At 43.4% G+C, this 19,721-nt stretch overlaps 1 protein-coding gene across 1 annotated transcript; it reads left to right on the top strand.

Annotated features, from left to right (window-relative positions):
* Nucleotides 1-11,056: 11,056 nt before the first annotated feature.
* LOC133555207 (E3 ubiquitin-protein ligase lubel-like) lies at nt 11,057-19,376 on the top strand. Its single transcript, XM_061904787.1, has one exon. It carries the CDS (start codon nt 12,197-12,199, stop codon nt 17,453-17,455), a length of 5,259 nt encoding a protein of 1,752 aa, XP_061760771.1. The 5' UTR covers nt 11,057-12,196; the 3' UTR covers nt 17,456-19,376.
* Nucleotides 19,377-19,721: the final 345 nt, after the last annotated feature.

Genomic DNA, 19,721 nt, shown 5'->3' with positions numbered 1-19,721 from the left:
GATGCTGCCCATACCTATGCTCCTCCAAAGGCTTTGCTACTGGCTGCAAAGCATTGCACTTCAAATACAACAATGAGTAGAGGAGTGATATGTGTGTGTGAACACTGGAATTCAATTATTTCTTTTATTAATATATATATATATATATATATATGTATAAATAAAAGAAATACTTGAATATCTCCTGATGATTGAGGGAACCCCCCATGAAACAGTTCTGTAGAGATGAAGTAGTTTTGTGATTCTCACGCCTACATATATATATATATATTAATGCCTTCCGCCCGAAACACAGCTGAGATAGGCCCCCGTGACCCCGAAAGGGACAAGCGGTAGAAAGTGTGTGTGTGTGTGTATGTGTGTGTGTGTGTGTGTGTGTGTGTGTGTGTGTGTGTGTGTGTGTGTGTGTGTGTATGTATATATATATATATATATATACATATATCCATCCATCTATCCATCCATCTTCTTCCGCTTATCCGAGGTCGGGTCGCGGGGGCAACAACCTAAGCAGGGAAACCCAGTCTTCCCTCTCCCCAGCCACTTCGTCTAGCTCTTCCCGGGGGATCCCGAGGCGGGAGACATACTCTTCCCAACGTGTCCTGGGTCTTCCCCATGGTCTCCTACCGGTTGGACGTGCCCTAAACACCTCCCTAGGGAGGCGTTCGGGTGGCATCCTGACCAGATGCCCGAACCACCTCATCTGGCTCCTCTCGATGTGGAGGAGCAGCGGCTTTACTTTGAGTTCCTCCCGGATGGCAGAGCTTCTCACCCTATCTCTAAGGGAGAGCCCCGCCACCCGGCGGAGGAAACTCATTTCGGCCGCTTGTACCCGTGATCTTATCCTTTCGGTCATGACCCAAAGCTCATGACCATAGGTGAGGATGGGAACATAGATCGACCGGTAAATTGAGAGCTTTGCCTTCCAGCTCAGCTCCTTCTTCACCAAAACGGATCGGTACAACGTCCGCATTACTGAAGACGCCGCACCGATCCGCCTGTCGATCTCACGATCCACTCTTCCCCCACTCGTGAACAAGACTCCTAGGTACTTGAACTCCTCCACTTGGGGCAGGGTCTCCTCCCGAGGCAAAAACATATATATACATATATATAGATAAGAAATACTTGAATTTCTGTGAATTTTAGCTATAAATATACTCCTCCCCCCTTAGCCACGCCCCTGCCCTGCCTACCTCAGGGACCCCGCCTACCTCGGGGACCCCGCCAAATCTCCCGAATTTGGCGGTCTCACGGTTGGTAGGTATGGACGTCACGTGCAACCCATGTACCGTAACATGTCACTGTTGGATCTTACGTGAAGTAGGCAGAATTCGGTCAGTGCCAAAAAAAAGTACGGGATTCAGTACCCATCCCTAGCCCAAGCTGTCAACGGTAACTCTTAAGGTGTCTGAATGATGTTTGCTGACATAGAGTACATTTGCACGGACAAATCAGCAATCCATGCATCCATTTTCAACCATTTATCCACAGGAAAGCTTCAGCTTATCCCAGTTGACTGTGGGTGAAAAGGCAGACTTCACCCTTGGCTGCTCGGAACAGACATTAGGCTTCATTCACACCAAGACTAGCTTCAATTAATCCATCCATCCATCCATCATCTTCCGCTTATCCGAGGTCGGGTCGCGGGGGCAGCAGCCTAAGCAGGGAAGCCCAGACTTCCCTATCTCCAGCCACTTCGTCTAGCTCTTCCCGGGGGATCCCGAGGCGTTCCCAGGCCAGCCGGGAGACATAGTCTTCCCAACGTGTCCTGGGTCTTCCCCGTGGCCTCCTACCGGTTGGACGTGCCCTAAACACCTCCCTAGGGAGGCGTTCGGGTGGCATCCTGACCAGATGCCCGAACCACCTCATCTGGCTCCTCTCGATGTGGAGGAGCAGCGGCTTTACGTTGAGTTCCTCCCGGATGGCAGAGCTTCTCACCCTATCTCTAAGGGAGAGCCCCGCCACCCGGCGGAGGAAACTAATTTCGGCCGCTTGTACCCGTGATCTTATCCTTTCGGTCATGACCCAAAGCTCATGACCATAGGTGAGGATGGGAACGTAGATCGACCGGTAAATTGAGAGCTTTGCCTTCCGGCTCAGCTCCTTCTTCACCACAACGGATCGATACAACGTCCGCATTACTGAAGACGCCGCACCGATCCGCCTGTCGATCTCACGATCCACTCTTCCCCCACTCGTGAACAAGACTCCTAGGTACTTGAACTCCTCCAGTTGGGGCAGGGCAAAACAAACTTGCCAATACACTTTTTGTAGCTTCAATTAAAAGCAACAAAAAGTGTAATGGCAAGTTTGTTTTGTCACATACCAATGCTTACATTTCAACCGTGATGTGCTACAAAGAAACCGACAAACACTGCTAAAAGATGTTCTGTTTGGGTGAGTTGCGTGTGAGCACACAGACCACAGAGTTCGAATGGGTTCAGGAATCAAAACTTATTAAACGATAACGAAAATATTATCATTATGGCCACAGAAATAGAGTACTCATTCGCAAATTGGCATAATGAAACAAGCCTGGTCAATCTCGTCAAAAGTTATTCAAAGTTATACAGTCAGGACTCAGAGAACAGGTTCTCGAACTGATCTTGTGTACCTAAGCAGTGGAATGACACCACACCACATGTTTGGCCTACCAATTGTTCGGCTGGAAGGTTCTTAGGATCGTTATCGCTCCTAAATGCTCAGAGAGTATCGTCCTTATGGAATGTCGGTGGTTCCATATGTTATCAAAGCGACAAACGCGCATAGGAGTGTAACTTTCATACATCACACAGCCCTGCGATGTCACGGAACCACCTATAGCTAAGTGATGTCACATAAGTTACTTCATTAGCGCTAATGACACAAGCCCTTTCATCCACAACCAATGCATCTGAAAGCCACTGTTGATCCTCGGCAGAGTATTGCGCCTCTGAACCCCCTTCTTCAGAGTTTCCGGCTTCTACAAATTGTAACGTTTTCTGTCCAAAACAAACGTAATTCGGAATGGATTCTAGGAATGTGTTGCCGTACGGTACCAGGAGCCAGCTCGAGTGTATTTCCCGTGCGGTGCTGCTCTCACAGCCAGGTGACGTCCCTGGATTCTTAGAGGTACATCTAGCCCAAATGAAACAATACGCAGGAGAGGATTTGACTGATCTTAAAGAGGTTGCCTTTCGGTATCAAGAGCAATGGGGTAAGTGACAATGATTTGTAGATGTTATTAAAGTCAATGAAAAAACAGATAATTTGTTCAGTATCTAAATGTACTACATATCTGTGGATCAATACAGCTAGTTCCAATCATTATTTATTGGTGACATTGAATTTGAGCTTGAAAACCACCTAAATCCTTCTTTGTTGCTAAGTTGTGCAAAACGTTTGAATATTTTAAGCCGATGGAAGCTAAGTCAAAGATGTTATGCAATGCCCGGTATTCCCACATGCTTAGTATGATGATTATTTATTGTCCTTTGTAGAGAACGACTTCCTGATACGGATCAGCAAACGAGGACAAACGGGAGAAACGCCAACCGTGAGATTGTCTACGTCGTCTGTCGCCCTTTCCAAATCGTTAACCTTGTTTGAGGCTGAAAATCTATCAACACCACTGTCAGTGCCGTACGAAGAGATTCCCCTATCTGCAACCGTGGACACTTACGGATCAGTACCGAGAAAAAAGTCCCAACAAGCGTTGCCAGTCAAGATTCCCAGCATAAAGGAGACAAAGCCAGTTAAAAAGACTACTGTGGCCGTCCAGACTCAACTGCCGTACAAAGCTCCTTTACAGGGGACACAAATAAGAGTGTGCGGTGAATGCCCAAAAGATGAGAGGAAAGGGGTGCATGCCCTTAAACATCCCCAACCTACCCTCTCACCCAACTCTCAGAAAACTTCTCTACAAAAGAAGTCGAGGGTGAAAAAGTCCAAAACAATGAGTGACAGTTTCAATTGCTCGCTGGAGGATTGCTTGTATCATAAACCCAAAGATCAGTCTGATCAGGACAAGAAATTGGAGGGAGGCCAAACCGCCACAGTGCCAACAGTCCACAGGTATCGGGGTGTTAAAAAACCAGAGGTAGGGCCTGGATCTGAGATACGGGTCCCATATAGACCCAAGGGAGGAATGATTTTTGATCCAGAACTCTTGCCACTGAGTCCTAGAGTATAGTGCTGGACTATTACTTTGTGTTTCATGGTATTTTCCTCAAATTAATTCATCTTTTCAAAAAGGTGGATTTTTTTTTGATCAAACAAAGGAGAACAAACTCAATGGTCTAAAGTGGAACTGTACTAATTCGAAAGACAGAAAAAGAATGAGTTGGAACAGTGGAATAAAGGGAAACCAGTGCCAGTCGTGGAGTTAAAGGTTCTGTATCGAACAACTTCGATGGGATTATTGAAATGACAAGACTTGAACTGTGTCCGGCTCAGGTCACAGATCCACCAAAAGAGATGGAAGTTTGAGAAAATAGTACATTCCCCACAATCAACAAACTTCTGTCAAAGCTTGTGCGGTGTAAAAAGTTTTTACATTGGTTTGGCCATCTTTATGTCTGTACAAACCTGTGTGTGCGGTTATTGTGGCGGATTTTAAATTGCATTGTATAGTTCAGTCGTGTCAAACATGACAAAAATGATATCCATCCATCATCCATCATCTTCCGCTTATCCGAGGTCGGGTCGCGGGGGCAACAGCCTAAGCAGGGAAACCCAGACTTCCCTCTCCCCAGCCACTTCGTCTAGCTCTTCCCGGGGGATCCCGAGGCGTTCCCAGGCCAGCCGGGAGACATAGTCTTCCCAACGTGTCCTGGGTCTTCCCCGTGGCCTCCTACCGGTTGGACGTGCCCTAAACACCTCCCTAGGGAGGCGTTCGGGTGGCATCCTGACCAGATGCCCGAACCACCTCATCTGGCTCCTCTCGATGTGAAGGAGCAGCGGCTTTACTTTGAGTCCCTCCCGGATGGCAGAGCTTCTCACCCTATCTCTAAGGGAGAGCCCCGCCACACGGCGGAGGAAGCTCATTTCGGCCGCTTGTATCCGTGATCTTATCCTTTTGGTCATGACCATAGGTGAGGATGGGAACGTAGATCGACCGGTAAATTGAGAGCTTTGCCTTCCGGCTCAGCTCCTTCTTCACCACAACGGATCGGTACAACGTCCGCATTACTGAAGACGCCGCACCGATCCACCTGTCGATCTCACGATCCACTCTTCCCTCACACGTGAACAAGACTCTTAGGTACTTGAACTCCTCCACTTGGGGCAGTGTCTCCTCCCCAACCCGGAGATGGCACTCCACCCTTTTCCGGGCGAGAACCATGGACTCGGACTTGGAGGTGCTGATTCTCATTCCGGTCGCTTCACACTCGGCTGCGAACCGATCCAGTTTCAGTTAATGAAACTGCTGAAAACTCGGAAAATAATTGTCCTGTTTCCACCAATTTAGTTCATTCTAAATCATTATTTGTATCTAACAAGGTATTCTTGTTTCATTACTTGTATTACTTTATTTCCTGAACACTGTACAAGCTACGCATTGTATTTTTTTCAAATATCGCTTGTTTAATTTTCAACGCCTTTCCTTACAAAAATGTAAATTTGAAATGAAATGTTTGCCAAAAAAAAATGTTTCAACATGTAAAAAAAAATATTGTGAAGGAATTATCAGTGATGGGTAGGATTAATTAAGATCTGCTTGTTCATACTTCTTCTCGAACATCTTGAATTCTGTAAATGTAAACCACGGAAATAAATAAACCATACTATACCATATGGTATGGTTCAGTTGGGTACTGTTTTTTATCATTTATTCGTAAAAGGTCTTTATCCAACATGTACATTTTTATTAAGTTGTCCGGCGTAATAGGACAATAGGATGTTGACTGGTTGACAGGATTGTCACCTCTGCGTTGAAGAGTCGTTTTCTTTATATTTGTTTCATTCGTTAGTAGAATTTCGCACCGCTTTGAAGTCTCGCTATGTAGCTGATGCAGCTATTGCCATCCCAACCAAACCTCCCGCTGTGCAGACACAGGTAAGATCCACCTGCTCAGTGGAATTGAGACTACAGATGCTAGGTAAGTTCTACAATGACAACATACAGCCCTGTGATGCCGCATAACCTCATAGCTGGGCGATGTCACACATAATGACATAATGCCTGACATCCATCGAGGAATGCATTTGAAAGCCATTGTTGATGTCTGACACAGTCTTTGTGTCTCTTTACAACAGGAGGTTCAGAGTGATCATGTACTGCAAACTTCAACCAACAAGCACACAGAGGGTTTTTTTTCTAAAAGAAGGCACCATTATTATTCTCTAGAATGGATTCCACGAATCCGTTATCATATGGCGTTAAAAGTCTGATTGAATGCACATCCAGGACGACAATACTCTCCCAGCCCGAAGACATCCCAAAATGTTTAGAGACACATTTATCCCAAATGACACAGTTTGGGGGGACGGACTTGACCAACAACGAGGCTGCCTTTCGATATCAAGAGCAATGGGGTGAGTCAATAGTGATGTTTGCTCGTGATAGTAGTAATGATGTAGAGCTAAATCTATTAGAACAGTGGTTCTCAAATGGGGGTACGCGTACCCCTGGGGGTACTTGATGGTATGCCAAGGGGTATGTGAGATTTTTTTTTAAATATTCTAAAATAACAATTAAAAAATCCTTTATAAATATATTTATTGAATAATAATTCAACAAAATATGAATGTAAACTGTGAATAATAATTCAACAAAATATGAATGTAAACTGTGAAAAAAAATTACAACAATGCAATATACAGTGTTGACAGATTTGTTGTGGACATGTTCCATAAATATTGATGTTAAATATTTCTGTTTTTGTAGAGAAATGTTTAGAATTAAGTTGATTACAATCCCCAAAGAGGGCACTTTAAGTTGATGATTACTTCTATTTGTAGAAATCTTTATTTATAATTGAATCACTTGTGTATTTTTCAACACGTTTTTAGTTATTTTTATATCTTTTTTCCCCAAATACTTCAAGAAAGACCACTACAAATGAGCAATATTTTGCACTGTTATAGAATTTAATAAATCATCAATCAATCAATCAATGTTTATTTATATAGCCCCAAATCACAAATGTCTCAAAGGACTGCACAAATCATTACGACTACAACATCCTCGGAAGAACCCACAAAAGGGCAAGGAAAACTCACACCCAGTGGGCAGGGAGAATTCACATTCAGTGGGACGCCAGCGACAATGCTGACTATGAGAAACCTTGGAGAGGACCTCAGATGTGGGCAACCCCCCCCCCCTCTAGGGGACCGAAAGCAATGGATGTCGAGCGGGTCCAACATGATACTGTGAAAGTTCAATCCATAGTGGATCCAAGACAGCAGCGAGAGTCCCGTCCACAGGAAACCATCTGAAGCGGATCAGCAGCGTAGAGATGTCCCCAACCGATACAGGCGAGCGGTCCATCCTGGGTCCCGACGAGCGGTCCATCCTAGGTCTCGACTCTGGACAGTCAGTACTTCATCCATGGTCATCGGACCGGACCCCCTCCACAAGGGAGGGTGGGACATAGGAGAAAGAAAAGAAGCGGCAGATCAACTGGTCTAAAAAGGAGGTCTATTTAAAGGCTAGAGTATACAAATGAGTTTTAAGATGAGACTTAAATGCTTCTACTGAGGTAGCATCTCGAACTGTTACCGGGAGGGCATTCCAGAGTACTGGAGCCCGAACGGAAAACGCTCTATAGCCCGCAGACTTTTTTTGAGCTCTAGGAATCACTAATAAGCCGGAGTCTTTTGAACGCAGATTTCTTGCCGGGACATACGGCAAATCAGAAACTGATGACATAGTGCTGTATTTTGCTTCTTTATCTCTTTTTTTCAACCAAAAATGCTTTGCTCTGATTAGGGGGTACTTGAATTAAAAAAATGTTTACAGGGGGTACATCACTGAAAAAAGTATGAGGACCACTGCATTATAATATGTCATTATTTACATATTCAGTGACAACACAGAAGTGACCAATTAAGTTATTAATTACACATCCCGTTGTACAGAATGGTTTGAATGCTGATAGTCAATTTTCAATTTCATCTAATATTTACAACATATTTAATATTTGCTTTTGCTGTGCTTTTCAATTACTACTGGTGTTTTTTTATTCACCTCAGGGTTTTTTGTTTTTTTTCTTATTTTTTTGAATAGTTGTTCATTTAATTATTTCATCGATAGGCGTATTTTGTAAAACAAAAAACACGCTTGCAATGACGGATCCGTCTGTTTAAAAAAGAAAGAAAGAAGGTACTGATTAGGGATGGGTACCATTCACATTTGAACCAATGCGGTACCAATTCCCGGTATCTGGGAATTGAAATGTTTGTACTTTTGTGTGTGTTAATATATATTAATTGTTTTTGGTAATAAAATAATGAATTGTGAGATCGACAGGCGGATCGGTGTGGCGTCTTCAGTAATGCGGACGTTGTACCGATCCTTTGTAGTGAAGAAGGAGCTGAACCGGAAGGCAAAGCTCTCAATTTACCGGTCAATCTACGTTCCCATCCTCACCTATGGTCATGAGCTTTGGGTCATGACCGAAAGGATAAGATCACGGGTACAAGCGGCCGAAATGAGTTTCCTCCGCCGTGTGGCGGGGCTCTCCCTTAGAGATAGGGTGAGAAGCTCTGCCATCCGGGAGGAACTCAAAGTAAAGCCGCTGCTCCTCCACATCGAGAGGAGCCAGATGAGGTGGTTCGGGCATCTGGTCAGGATGCCACCCGAACGCCTCCCTAGGGAGGTGTTTAGGGCACGTCCAACCGGTAGGAGGCCACGGGGAAGACCCAGGACACGTTGGGAAGACTATGTCTCCCGGCTGGCCTGGGAACGCCTCGGGATCCCCGGGAAGAGCTAGACGAAGTGGCTGGGGAGAGGGAAGTCAGGGTTTCCCTGCTTAGGCTGCTGCCCCCGCGACCCGACCTCGGATAAGCGGAAGATGATGGATGGATGGATGGATAATAAAATCTCATTTTTAATTGCAATATTTAAAAGTTAGCTGATTATGATAACTCCTGTCCAGTTGTTATATGTTGTTTTATAATCATTATGTAATCATTTGCAAGTATGACATTAAGTTGCAAGTCCTAGATGTGAGATGGTAATCGTGTATAGCTTATGGTGTGTTTTTTTTGGGGGGTTGGGGGGAGTTGCCCCCTTAAAAGTGTTACTACTAGGGGTGTAACGGTACACAAAAATGTCGGTTCGGTACGTACCTCGGTTTAGAGGTCACGGTTCGGTTCATTTTCAGTACAGTAAGAAAACAAGAAAATATATATGTTTTGGTTATTTATTTACCAAATTTGTAAACAATGTTTTTATCCTTTTAACATTGGGAACACTATAAAAATTCTGCCTAGGTTAATCAACATTAAACTGCCTCAAATTGTAGCTCGGATTAAATAAAATGACAAAACTTTTCTTCCACATATAAAAAGTGCAACATTAAACAGTTTCAAGTCAACTCATCATGCTTAATTTATTACAGCATTTGGGAATCCTGTAGTTGATTTTTATTATGTAAATGTCATATTTTTATCAACATGTGATAGCAGGGACCCTGCCATTCAAAGCTTTTATGTCCGTAAAACACATACACACACCGCAAAATGAGCTAACGTTACGCTAAAAGCTAATTAGCCTTCACCTTAAGCCAGTGCTGCGAGTGAGTTGAGTTGCAGTTTAAGTTTCTAGAAGGTCAACGGGCTCATAGTGATGTTAGTAGTAGTTGACTGGAGTGTTTATAAGCATTTGGGGAGAGTATGCTGCCTTATGCTCACCTGTTAAACACCTATCTGCTTGACGCTGAAGCATTTACTACATGCGCTCTGAATACGCACTGCTGATTGGCTGTTACCGCTATATATGTAACCAATCAGATGGTTGTGTGGGTGGGACAATCCTGGGTCCAGAGGCGGAAGAAGCAAAGCAACTTGTTAAGACTTTAGCTTAGAAACTCGTTCGGTACACCCCCGTAATGAAACGGTTCAATACAAATACACGTACCGTTACACTCCTAGTTACTACTGTAAGTACTTTACTTATTTTATTACGCACCAGCTTTTTGATTTTGTAACGTGCATCTTAGTTGTAGCTTTCATTAACAAATTTGGAGGTGTTGAAATTGCAATATCAAATGTGAAGCCTTACTTTCCTTATATTAGACCGGTTTTAAAATAAATTACTTTGTTAACATTAACAATTGCAACATCACGTCGATGTAGTTTGGCTGATTCCTCTCTCAGTGCTGCTGGAGTGATCGCCAAATGCTGACAAGCAAAAAGCCGGCTAAAAGGCGGCAATGGGTGTCACGTCACCCATAACCTAGTTACTTTTAATATGACACCATTGGATATTACCTGAATCGGTGCCCAGTAAGACTGTCGGGATTCGGTCTGTGCCAAAAAAGTACCGGATTTCGTACCCATCCCTAGTATTGATAGGATTTTTATACACCGACTTTCTAGACACCCAAAGGGATTTACACTGAGAACCCATTATTTCATTCACTCCACAGTAACACACTGATGGTGGTAAGCTACATTTGTTGCCACAGCTGCCCTGAGATAGACTGACAGAAACATGGCTGCCGATTCACGACAACGGCCTCTCCGACCACCACCGTATATTTGTTCACATTTATACACCAGTGTGGGCTGCACTGGAAGCAAGGTGGGTACAGTGTCTTGCCCAAGGACACGGCCGTAGGAAGCTGGGTTTGGGTGAAGGTGCTTAGACACAAGTACTAGATTAATATAGTTTTTTAAAATTATTCGTTGCATCAGTCTTAAAATAACGGTTCCAATTTGCCCTTCATTGGGTACAGCAAAAAAAGCTTTCCTCTGGCTGAAAACCTAATAAAACAATGTCTAATATACTGTATCTAAAAGAAGAGACCCATGTACCAATAAAAAAAACATTTCAATCAATAAAGTTTATTTGTATAGCCCTTATTTACAAGTGTCTCAAAGGGCTGCACAAGCCACAATGACATCCTTGGCTCAGATCCCACACCAGGGCAAGAAAAAACTCGAGCCAATGGTCACAATGAGAAACCTCAGAGGTGACCGCAAATGTACTGGAGTCCGAATAGAAAACACTCTATAGCCTGAAGATTTTTGGGGGGGCTCTGGGAATCTCTAATAAGCCGGAGTTCTTAGGATGCAGATTTCTTGCCGGGACATATGGTACAATACAATTAGCAAATTAGGATGGAGCTAGACCGTTTAGTGTTTCATACGTACTTTAAGTAAGTAAAACCTTAAAGTCTCATCTTATGTGCACAGGAAGCCTGTGCAGGTGAGCCATATAAGCGTAATATGATCAAACTTTCTTGTTCTGGTCAAAAGTCTAGCAGCCGCATTTTCTACCAACTGTAATCTTTTAATGCTAGACATAGGGAGACCTGGAAATGATACGTTACAGTAATCGAGACGAGACGTAGCGAACGCATGAATAATGATCTCAGCGTCGCTAGTGGACAAAATGGAACGAATGTTTGCGATAGTATGAAAGAAGGCTCTTTTAGTAACACTCTTGGTGTGTGACTCAAATGAAAGAGTTGGGTCGAAGGTAATACCGAGATTCTTAACCGATGTAATTGCTTGGTTGACAAATGTAAAGGTGGTTTTAATAAAAAAGATGCAGGTGACAGGCAAGACCGATAATCAGCAATTCCGTTTTCTTTGCGTAGAGTTGCAAAACGTTAGTGGACATCTATAGTTTAATTTTATTTAGACACGCCTCTATGTAAAAACAATCCGGCGTGTTGGTCAGCTTTAGGGGCATGTAGAGTTGGGTGTCATCAGCATAACAGTGAAAGCTAACACCGTATTTGCGTATGATGTCACCTAGTGGCCGCAAGAACCGAACCCTGTGGAACTCCGCCCGTAACCTGAGCATACTCCGAGGCCACATTGTTATGGGAATTTTTAAGTGGCTTTTTTCAAAACAACAAAAGACCAAAGTGTAGCTGACACAGACTGGCTACTCATGTTCTATTCTGTGTCTTTCCTATCATTTCAACCGGATAACTGTGTAACTGGAATTGAATTATTTTGAGTGTATCCTGCAAAAAAACACACCTTTATAACATCACTTGTCCTTACGGGTAACCAGTCATGTTTCTGTGCTAAAATGTATTATAAATGCATTTGTAATATACTTGTTTCTTCTTTTGCAGAGTTTGACTTCCTGAGACAAATCAACATAAGGGAAGACACTCAAGAAAGGACAGTGGAGAATTTATCCACATCCACTATCCAAGGTCCTTCCACCTCAACCTCCATATCAGTTTTTGAGAGCAATACCAAAGGAATATCTGCGCCAGGAGAATCGTCACGAACATTGAACATTGACATAACTGAATCAGTGCCTTTGCCACGATCTCATGGAGAGATCAGTGAATCTAATACATATGACCAACCAGAGTCAGCAACAATAGGCAATGAATCGCCACTATCCACTCAGTCAATATCATCCTCTGTATCAGTACCTGTCAGCAAAATAGGGGAAATGGAAAGTCCACTTTCATTTTACCAATCAAATGGTCAGAACCATGTATCTCATGCAGAATATACGCCTGGATCAGTGGTATCACCAAGTCTAGAGATTCCTTCATCTGATACAGAAGTCTTAACTAAACCAGTACCACGTACTGAAGACATATCCCCACAAGTACTAACTACTGGTGCAGACTTAACCAAGATCCATGAAATACAAAAAACAGTAGGCAATGAATCTACGCCATCAAGATCATCCACTGTACAAGTCACAGTCAGCAAAATGGAGGAAATAACAACTCCATGTTCATTGTACTCATCAAAAGGTGAGGTCAATGTAACTAATGCAGAAGTTATAACTGGATCAGTGCTGTCACCATGTGTAAGGATTCCTTCATCTGATACTGAAAACAAAGCTAAACCAGTACCAAGTACAGAAGACATATCCACGCCAGTGCTAACTCCCTGTGCAGATTTGACCAGGATCAGTCAAAGACAAGATACAGCTGGCAGTGAAACAACAATATCCACTCAATCAAATGCATCCACTCTATCGGTCACGGTCAGCAAAATGGGGGAAACGTCAAGTCCCCTTGTCCAGATAGCTCATGCGGAAGATCTACCTGAATCAGTAGTATCATCATGTGTTGAGATTCCTTCCTCTGGTAATGAAGACTTCTCTAAACCAGTATCAAGTACAACATTCTTACCAACACCGGTACCGACTACCTGTGCAGACTTGACCAGGATCCATGAAAGACAAGAAACAGTAGGCAATGAATCACCAATGTCCACTCTATCTAGAGCATCTACTTTATCAGTTAATGTCAGCAAAATGGCTGAAATGGCAAGTCCACTTTCATCGCACCAATCACATGGTGAGATCAATATATCTCATGCAGAAGACACGCCCAGATCAGTTGTATCACCATGTGTAAAAATTCCTTCATCTGATACAGAAGATATATCTAAACCAGTACCAAGTACAGAAGACATATTTGGTTTAAGTCCCATTACAGAAAATAAATCTTCAATAAAAAAAGGGTCGGACATCATTATCAAAATCAATACAAGACAAGAAAACCAAGACACATCCAGATCTGAATCCCCTATGTCTGCTGTCTCAAATGCATCCACTCTATCGGTCGTTGTGAGTGTAACAGAGGAAATATCAGGTTCAGCAACATTGCCGCTATCACATGGACAGATCTCTGTGTCTGATATTCAGGGAATGCATGAACCAGCGAAAAACATGTCCACCTTAGTGCCAGTTAGAGAAAACGTAGGCACTCAATTTTCAGGTAACTCTGATGAAAGTCCAGAAACTCAATCAGCGACAGGAAATAAATTGTTGCATGCAGAGATTCATGCATCTGATACAGAAGACAGATCTGGACTGGCAATGCCGGATTCACAAGAAGAGATCCACGTGTCCGAAACCGAGAACCTCCCTGGACCAGAGTCTTTGTCGCCATCACTTGGACAGGACAAATTTGAACCATCGGCACATAGAAGTGAAGAGATACAAAATAGAGCCGTATCCCGCGCGGGATATACAGACGATACATCAACTCCGCTGTCAAGTACGGTAGAATTTGACTTTTCAATTAAAATAAACAAAAGACCCACACTAGCAGACAACTCTTCTTTATCTGCTGTCTCAAATGCACCCGCTGTATCACTTACTTTGAACATAATGGGGGAAATATCAGGTTCTGGGTCAGTGCTGCAATCACATGGAGAAATCACAACTGGACCAATGCTTTTACCACAGGAAGACATTTGTTCAGTTGAAGCTGCTACCCAATCCGAACCAGTGCCAAGTGCAGAGAAAATTAAATTGCTGCCACCATCACATGGAGAGGATCTATATGGATCGGTGGAAATTACAGAGGACGGACAAGTAAAGGAAAATGATGACTTAGCAGGACCATTGTCAATGCCACGATCACAGGAAGGCATTGCTGTATTTGATGCTAGAAGCCAATCTGCGCCTGTGTCACTGCCTATAGAGAACACATTTGCGACGTCATCATGGCCACAATCATCTCAAGAGATCTATGTTTCAGGACCAGGTCAAAAACATATTCAGATCAGGGAAACAGACGACAGGTCTGTTGAACATGACTTGTCTATTATGATCAACAAAAGACAAGGGGAGGATTCCCCTATGCCTGCAAGTACATCAATTGTATCAGTTACATTGAACAAAACAGAGGAACTATTAGGAACAAGGTCAATAATGCCATCCAACGAAGATATCCATATATCTGATACACAGGCCACCTGCAGACCTGAACCATCACTACATGCATACATGGACAAAGAAGATATAGTTGAAAATGACGTTTCCATCAAGATCAACAAAAGACAAGAGCCCCAAGAAACATTTGGAGCGGAATCTCCATTACCCAGTGTATCAAGTTCCTCCACTTTATCAGTCATTGTGAGCAAAACTGACGAAATATCAGGGGCACAGTCACATGAAGAAATCTACATATCTGATATAGACAATAAGGGTAGACTCAGGGCCTCGCAACGTGAGGGGATTGTTTTCCCTGATACAAAAGATACATATCAACCAGTGGCAAATAGAGAGGACATGCCGGCACCTGTGCAAATTATAGAAGACAGCTGCACTCCAATGAATTGTCTGGAGTCAGATATTGTCATTAAGATCAACAAACGGCAAGAAAACCAAGAAGCAACAGGACAGGAAACCCCCAATATAAGTTCATCTACTGTTTCAATCACTGTTAGTAAAACAGAGGGACCACAATCACACGAGGAGATCCATATATCTGATACAGACAGCATACCTAGAGTAGTGACATCATCGCATGAAAGGATTATTTCACTAGATAAAGAAGATATCTCAGGTCCAGTGCCACAACCAGTCCCAATTGCAGACAGGTCCACTCCAGGAGTAAATACCTATATGGAGTCTGATATCCTTATAAAGGTAAATAAAACACAAGAAACCCATGAATCTCCCTCCACTATATCAAGTTCATCAATTGTATCACTTGTTGTCAGCAAAACAGAAGAAATATCAGAACCAGCCTCGTTGCCACATTCACAAGGAAACATCAATATGTCCGATACGCCAGTTGGTGTGTCAGAACGAGTACAAACCGCAGATAATATATCCAGACCAGTGCCAAATACAAACGACATACCTACCCCAGTGCAACCCCCACACGGAGAAACCGTTGCGCCTGTTGCAGTAGATGTATGTGATGAAGTGCCAACTACCTCTGTAGAGTATGACCTTTCAATAAAAATCAACCAAAAGTCAGAGACACAAGAAACTGTTGCAGTGGTAGAGTCTCCATCATACACCGTATCTAGTTCATTCACATTATCTGTCACCAGAGGAGCAGAGGAAATTCCAAGACCAACGCCATATACTTGTGTAGAATATGACTTCATGATAAAAATTGACCAATCAGAAACTACAGCAGAGGACTATCCTATATCCACCCTGTCAAGTTCATCCATGATATCAGTCAGTGTTAGCAATACCGAGGACACACCAAGACCTGTGACACTGCGACATTTACATCAAGAGGTCCAGGTACCTGATGTGAGTGCTGGACCAATTATAGAGGAAGTACCTGAACCAGAGCCATCACCACGCAAAGAAAGTCCTGTGCCTGAGCCTATACCAGAGCCAGAAGTGGAGCCTCCTGTTTCTGATACAGAAGACCTATCCATACAGGAAGAAGAGAGTAGCTCATCCGATACAGAGCCAATGGAGGACATACCAGTGCTGTCACCACACGGAGAGATCGCTGTGTCTGACTCAGAACCGTCGCTCAGTGAAATTGCTGAGTCTGATGATGAAACAGAAGACATACCTGAGCCATCACCAGAGCCCATTGAAGATGAGATAGAAGAGGAAGAACCAGTTATATCACCTTTCCCAGATTTTAGCCCAGAGCCCATTATAGAGGAATTATCGGAATCATCACCGTCACCAGAGATCAGTGAACCAGAGGAACCACCATACAAAGATGCTGCCACATCAACTTCATTGCCAGATCTGGATGATACCGGCGACGAACTGCCAATGACACCACCACCTGAAGAAATACCAGAGCCACCACAAGAATCCCTTTTACCTTCTCCTATTCCGGAGTCCAAGGCACCTAAACCAAAGGTCGCAATCAAGGAGCCCGCAAAACAGCTACGACTCCCTCCTATCCCAAAAAAAGATGCCGTACCAAAGAAAGAGGAGAGAAAAAAACCTCTCCAGTCAAAGCCAAAGGTGGTGCTCCCACCTATACCGGTCAAAGCTGCTTCTCAAAAAGCAGTAAAAGTCAAAACGAAAGCGATACAGACCAATTTAATGCCAAAGCCACAGTCTGTTACACGAAGACCAGAAAAGCTACTCCCACCTATTCCTCAGAAAAGTGCGAAATCAAAGACTGCTCGTAGTGAATTATCAAAGGAGGAGCACAAAGGACTACAGACCCACAAACAAAGAATGCTTCCACCTATCACGCACAGATTAATACAAAAACCAAAGGCAAAAGTCATGCATCACAAACCCAAACCTCCAGAAAAGAAATTAGAATCCAGTCGGTATCCCAGTACAAAAAAATCAGATTTCAATGAAATACGCGCTCCTTACAGGCCGAGAGGAGGAATGATTGTAGACCGAGAACTAATGCCACTGCGATATAAGGGAGACACAGACAAAAGCATATTGGACTTGGGTGGTCGCAGGAAAGCCAATTTGTCAGAGATGAAAAGGACAATCAGGTTCGCACAAGACTCTCTTGAGTCATCGACAGTTCTATGCCCAAACTGTGGGCATAATGCCTCTTTAATTAAATGCAAGCATAAGGCATTAAGATATGAAACTTGGGGTTCATTCTCAGGGACCTAATATCGAATGATCCACTTTGCTCTCATAGACCAAAACTAGACAAATGTGCAAGATGAGGCCTATTGGCCACGAGCACTACCTGCTCAGCAGACTTCAGGTCAACAGGCTGGGGCTCGGTGCAGCGCGATGTGTGGTGGTGTGATGAAAATTCCTTACCTAGAGGGAGAGTATGCTGCGTTTCACCACCTCCAGTCTCCAATCAGTTGGAGTGATACTCAAGTCTTGTATCTTGGTGTCCGTCTGCATAACTGGAATGCTCAACACCAAGAGTATCTCCCAGGGCTGGCTTGAGCCCTTTAAATGTGTGCAATTAATAGATAGACGCAAGCACCATCTTTGATGGTTTGGCAGGCTGCCATGGACGCATCACAGCTACAGATGCTAACAGACTGAACGCGATCAAAAAGGTCGAGTATGTGGTTGGGATTGAACGCAGCCACAGATTTATTTAACCTCACTGTGTCAGTGAACTATACAAAAGGTGATTACTATCAAATACCTTTGGATTTTCTTTTCAAATAGCTACCTCCAACAGGACCGCAATTACCTGGACTACATAAAGTCCCTATATTTTTGTACTTAAACATTGCACATTGCCCTGTGTATTGTGACGGTTTTTTTATACTGCCTTTTTTTTTAATGAAAAATGTTACCTTTTGGGGCTTTGAAAAATGTTGTGGTGCTTTGGAATTTGAATGTGATAGTATATATTTTTGCAATATTTTTTCTTGTTTGTATGACTACAGTTCCATTGAGGGAAAAAAAATGCTTTTCCAGGCAGGAAAGAAAATTAAAACACGGAATGTGTTGTGTCAGTGTTTTGTGCCCATGGAGGTTGTTGTATTATAAATTGACCGATTACAAACCCCGTTTCCATATGAGTTGGGAAATTGTGTTAGATGTAAATATAAACGGAATACAATGATTTGCAAATCCTTTTCAACCCACGTTCAATTGAATGCACTACAAAGACAACATATTTGATGATCAAACTCATAAAAATTATTTTTTGCAAATAATAATTAACTTAGAATTTCATGGCTGCAACATGTGCCAAAGTAGTTGGGAAAGGGCATGTTCACCACTGTGTTACATCACATTTTCTTTTAACAACACTCAATAAACGTTTGGGAACTGAGGAAACTAATTGTAGAAGCTTTGAAAGTGGAATTCTTCCCCATTCTTGTTTTTTCAATCAATCAATCAATCAATGTTTATTTATATAGCCCCAAATCACAAATGTCTCAAAGGACTGCACAAATCATTACGACTACAACATCCTCGGAAGAACCCACAAAAGGGCAAGGAAAACTCACACCCAGTGGGCAGGGAGAATTCACATCCAGTGGGACGCCAGTGACAATGCTGACTATGAGAAACCTTGGAGAGGACCTCAGATGTGGGCAACCCCCCCCCCCTCTAGGGGACCGAAAGCAATGGATGTCGAGCGGGTCTAACATGATACTGTGAAAGTTCAATCCATAGTGGCTCCAACACAGCCGCGAGAGTTCAGTTCAAGCGGATCCAAGACAGCAGCGAGAGTCCCGTCCACAGGAAACCATCTCAAGCGGATCAGCAGCGTGGAGATGTCCCCAACCGATACAGGCGAGCGGTCCATCCTGGGTCCCGACGAGCGGTCCATCCTGGGTCTCGACTCTGGACAGCCAGTACTTCATCCATGGTCATCGGACCGGACCCCCTCCACAAGGGAGGGGGGGACATAGGAGAAAGAAAAGAAGCGGCAGATCAACTGGTCTAAAAAGGAGGTCTATTTAAAGGCTAGAGTATACAGATGAGTTTTAAGGTGAGACTTAAATGCTTCTACTGAGGTGGCATCTCGAACTGTTACCGGGAGGGCATTCCAGAGTACTGGAGCCCGAACGGAAAACACTCTATAGCCCGCAGACTTTTTTTGAGCTCTAGGAATCACTAATAAGCCGTAGTCTTTTGAACGCAGATTTCTTGCCGGGACATACGGTACAATACAATCGGCAAGATAGGCTGGAGCTAGACCGTGTAGTATTTTATACGTAAGTAGTAAAACCTTAAAGTCACATCTTAAGTGCACAGGAAGCCAGTGCAGGTGAGCCAGTACAGGCGTAATGTGATCAAACTTTCTTGTTCTTGTCAAAAGTCTAGCAGCCGCATTTTGTACCAACTGTAATCTTTTAATGCTAGACATGGGGAGACCCGAAAATAATACGTTACAGTAATCGAGACGAGACGTAACAAACGCATGGATAATGATCTCGGCGTCTTTAGTGGA

Source organism: Nerophis ophidion, linkage group LG06 (genome assembly GCF_033978795.1).
Source record: "Nerophis ophidion isolate RoL-2023_Sa linkage group LG06, RoL_Noph_v1.0, whole genome shotgun sequence".
NCBI lineage: Eukaryota > Metazoa > Chordata > Actinopteri > Syngnathiformes > Syngnathidae > Nerophis > Nerophis ophidion.
The sequence above is the reverse complement of the archived record's forward strand: the minus strand, read 5'-3'. Positions and strand labels throughout refer to the sequence as shown.

What these genes read in the sequence shown, in the direction of transcription:
- LOC133555207 (XM_061904787.1), top strand. Translation starts at nt 12,197, where the DNA reads ATGTATTATAAATGCATTTGTAATATACTTGTTTCTTCTTTTGCAGAG.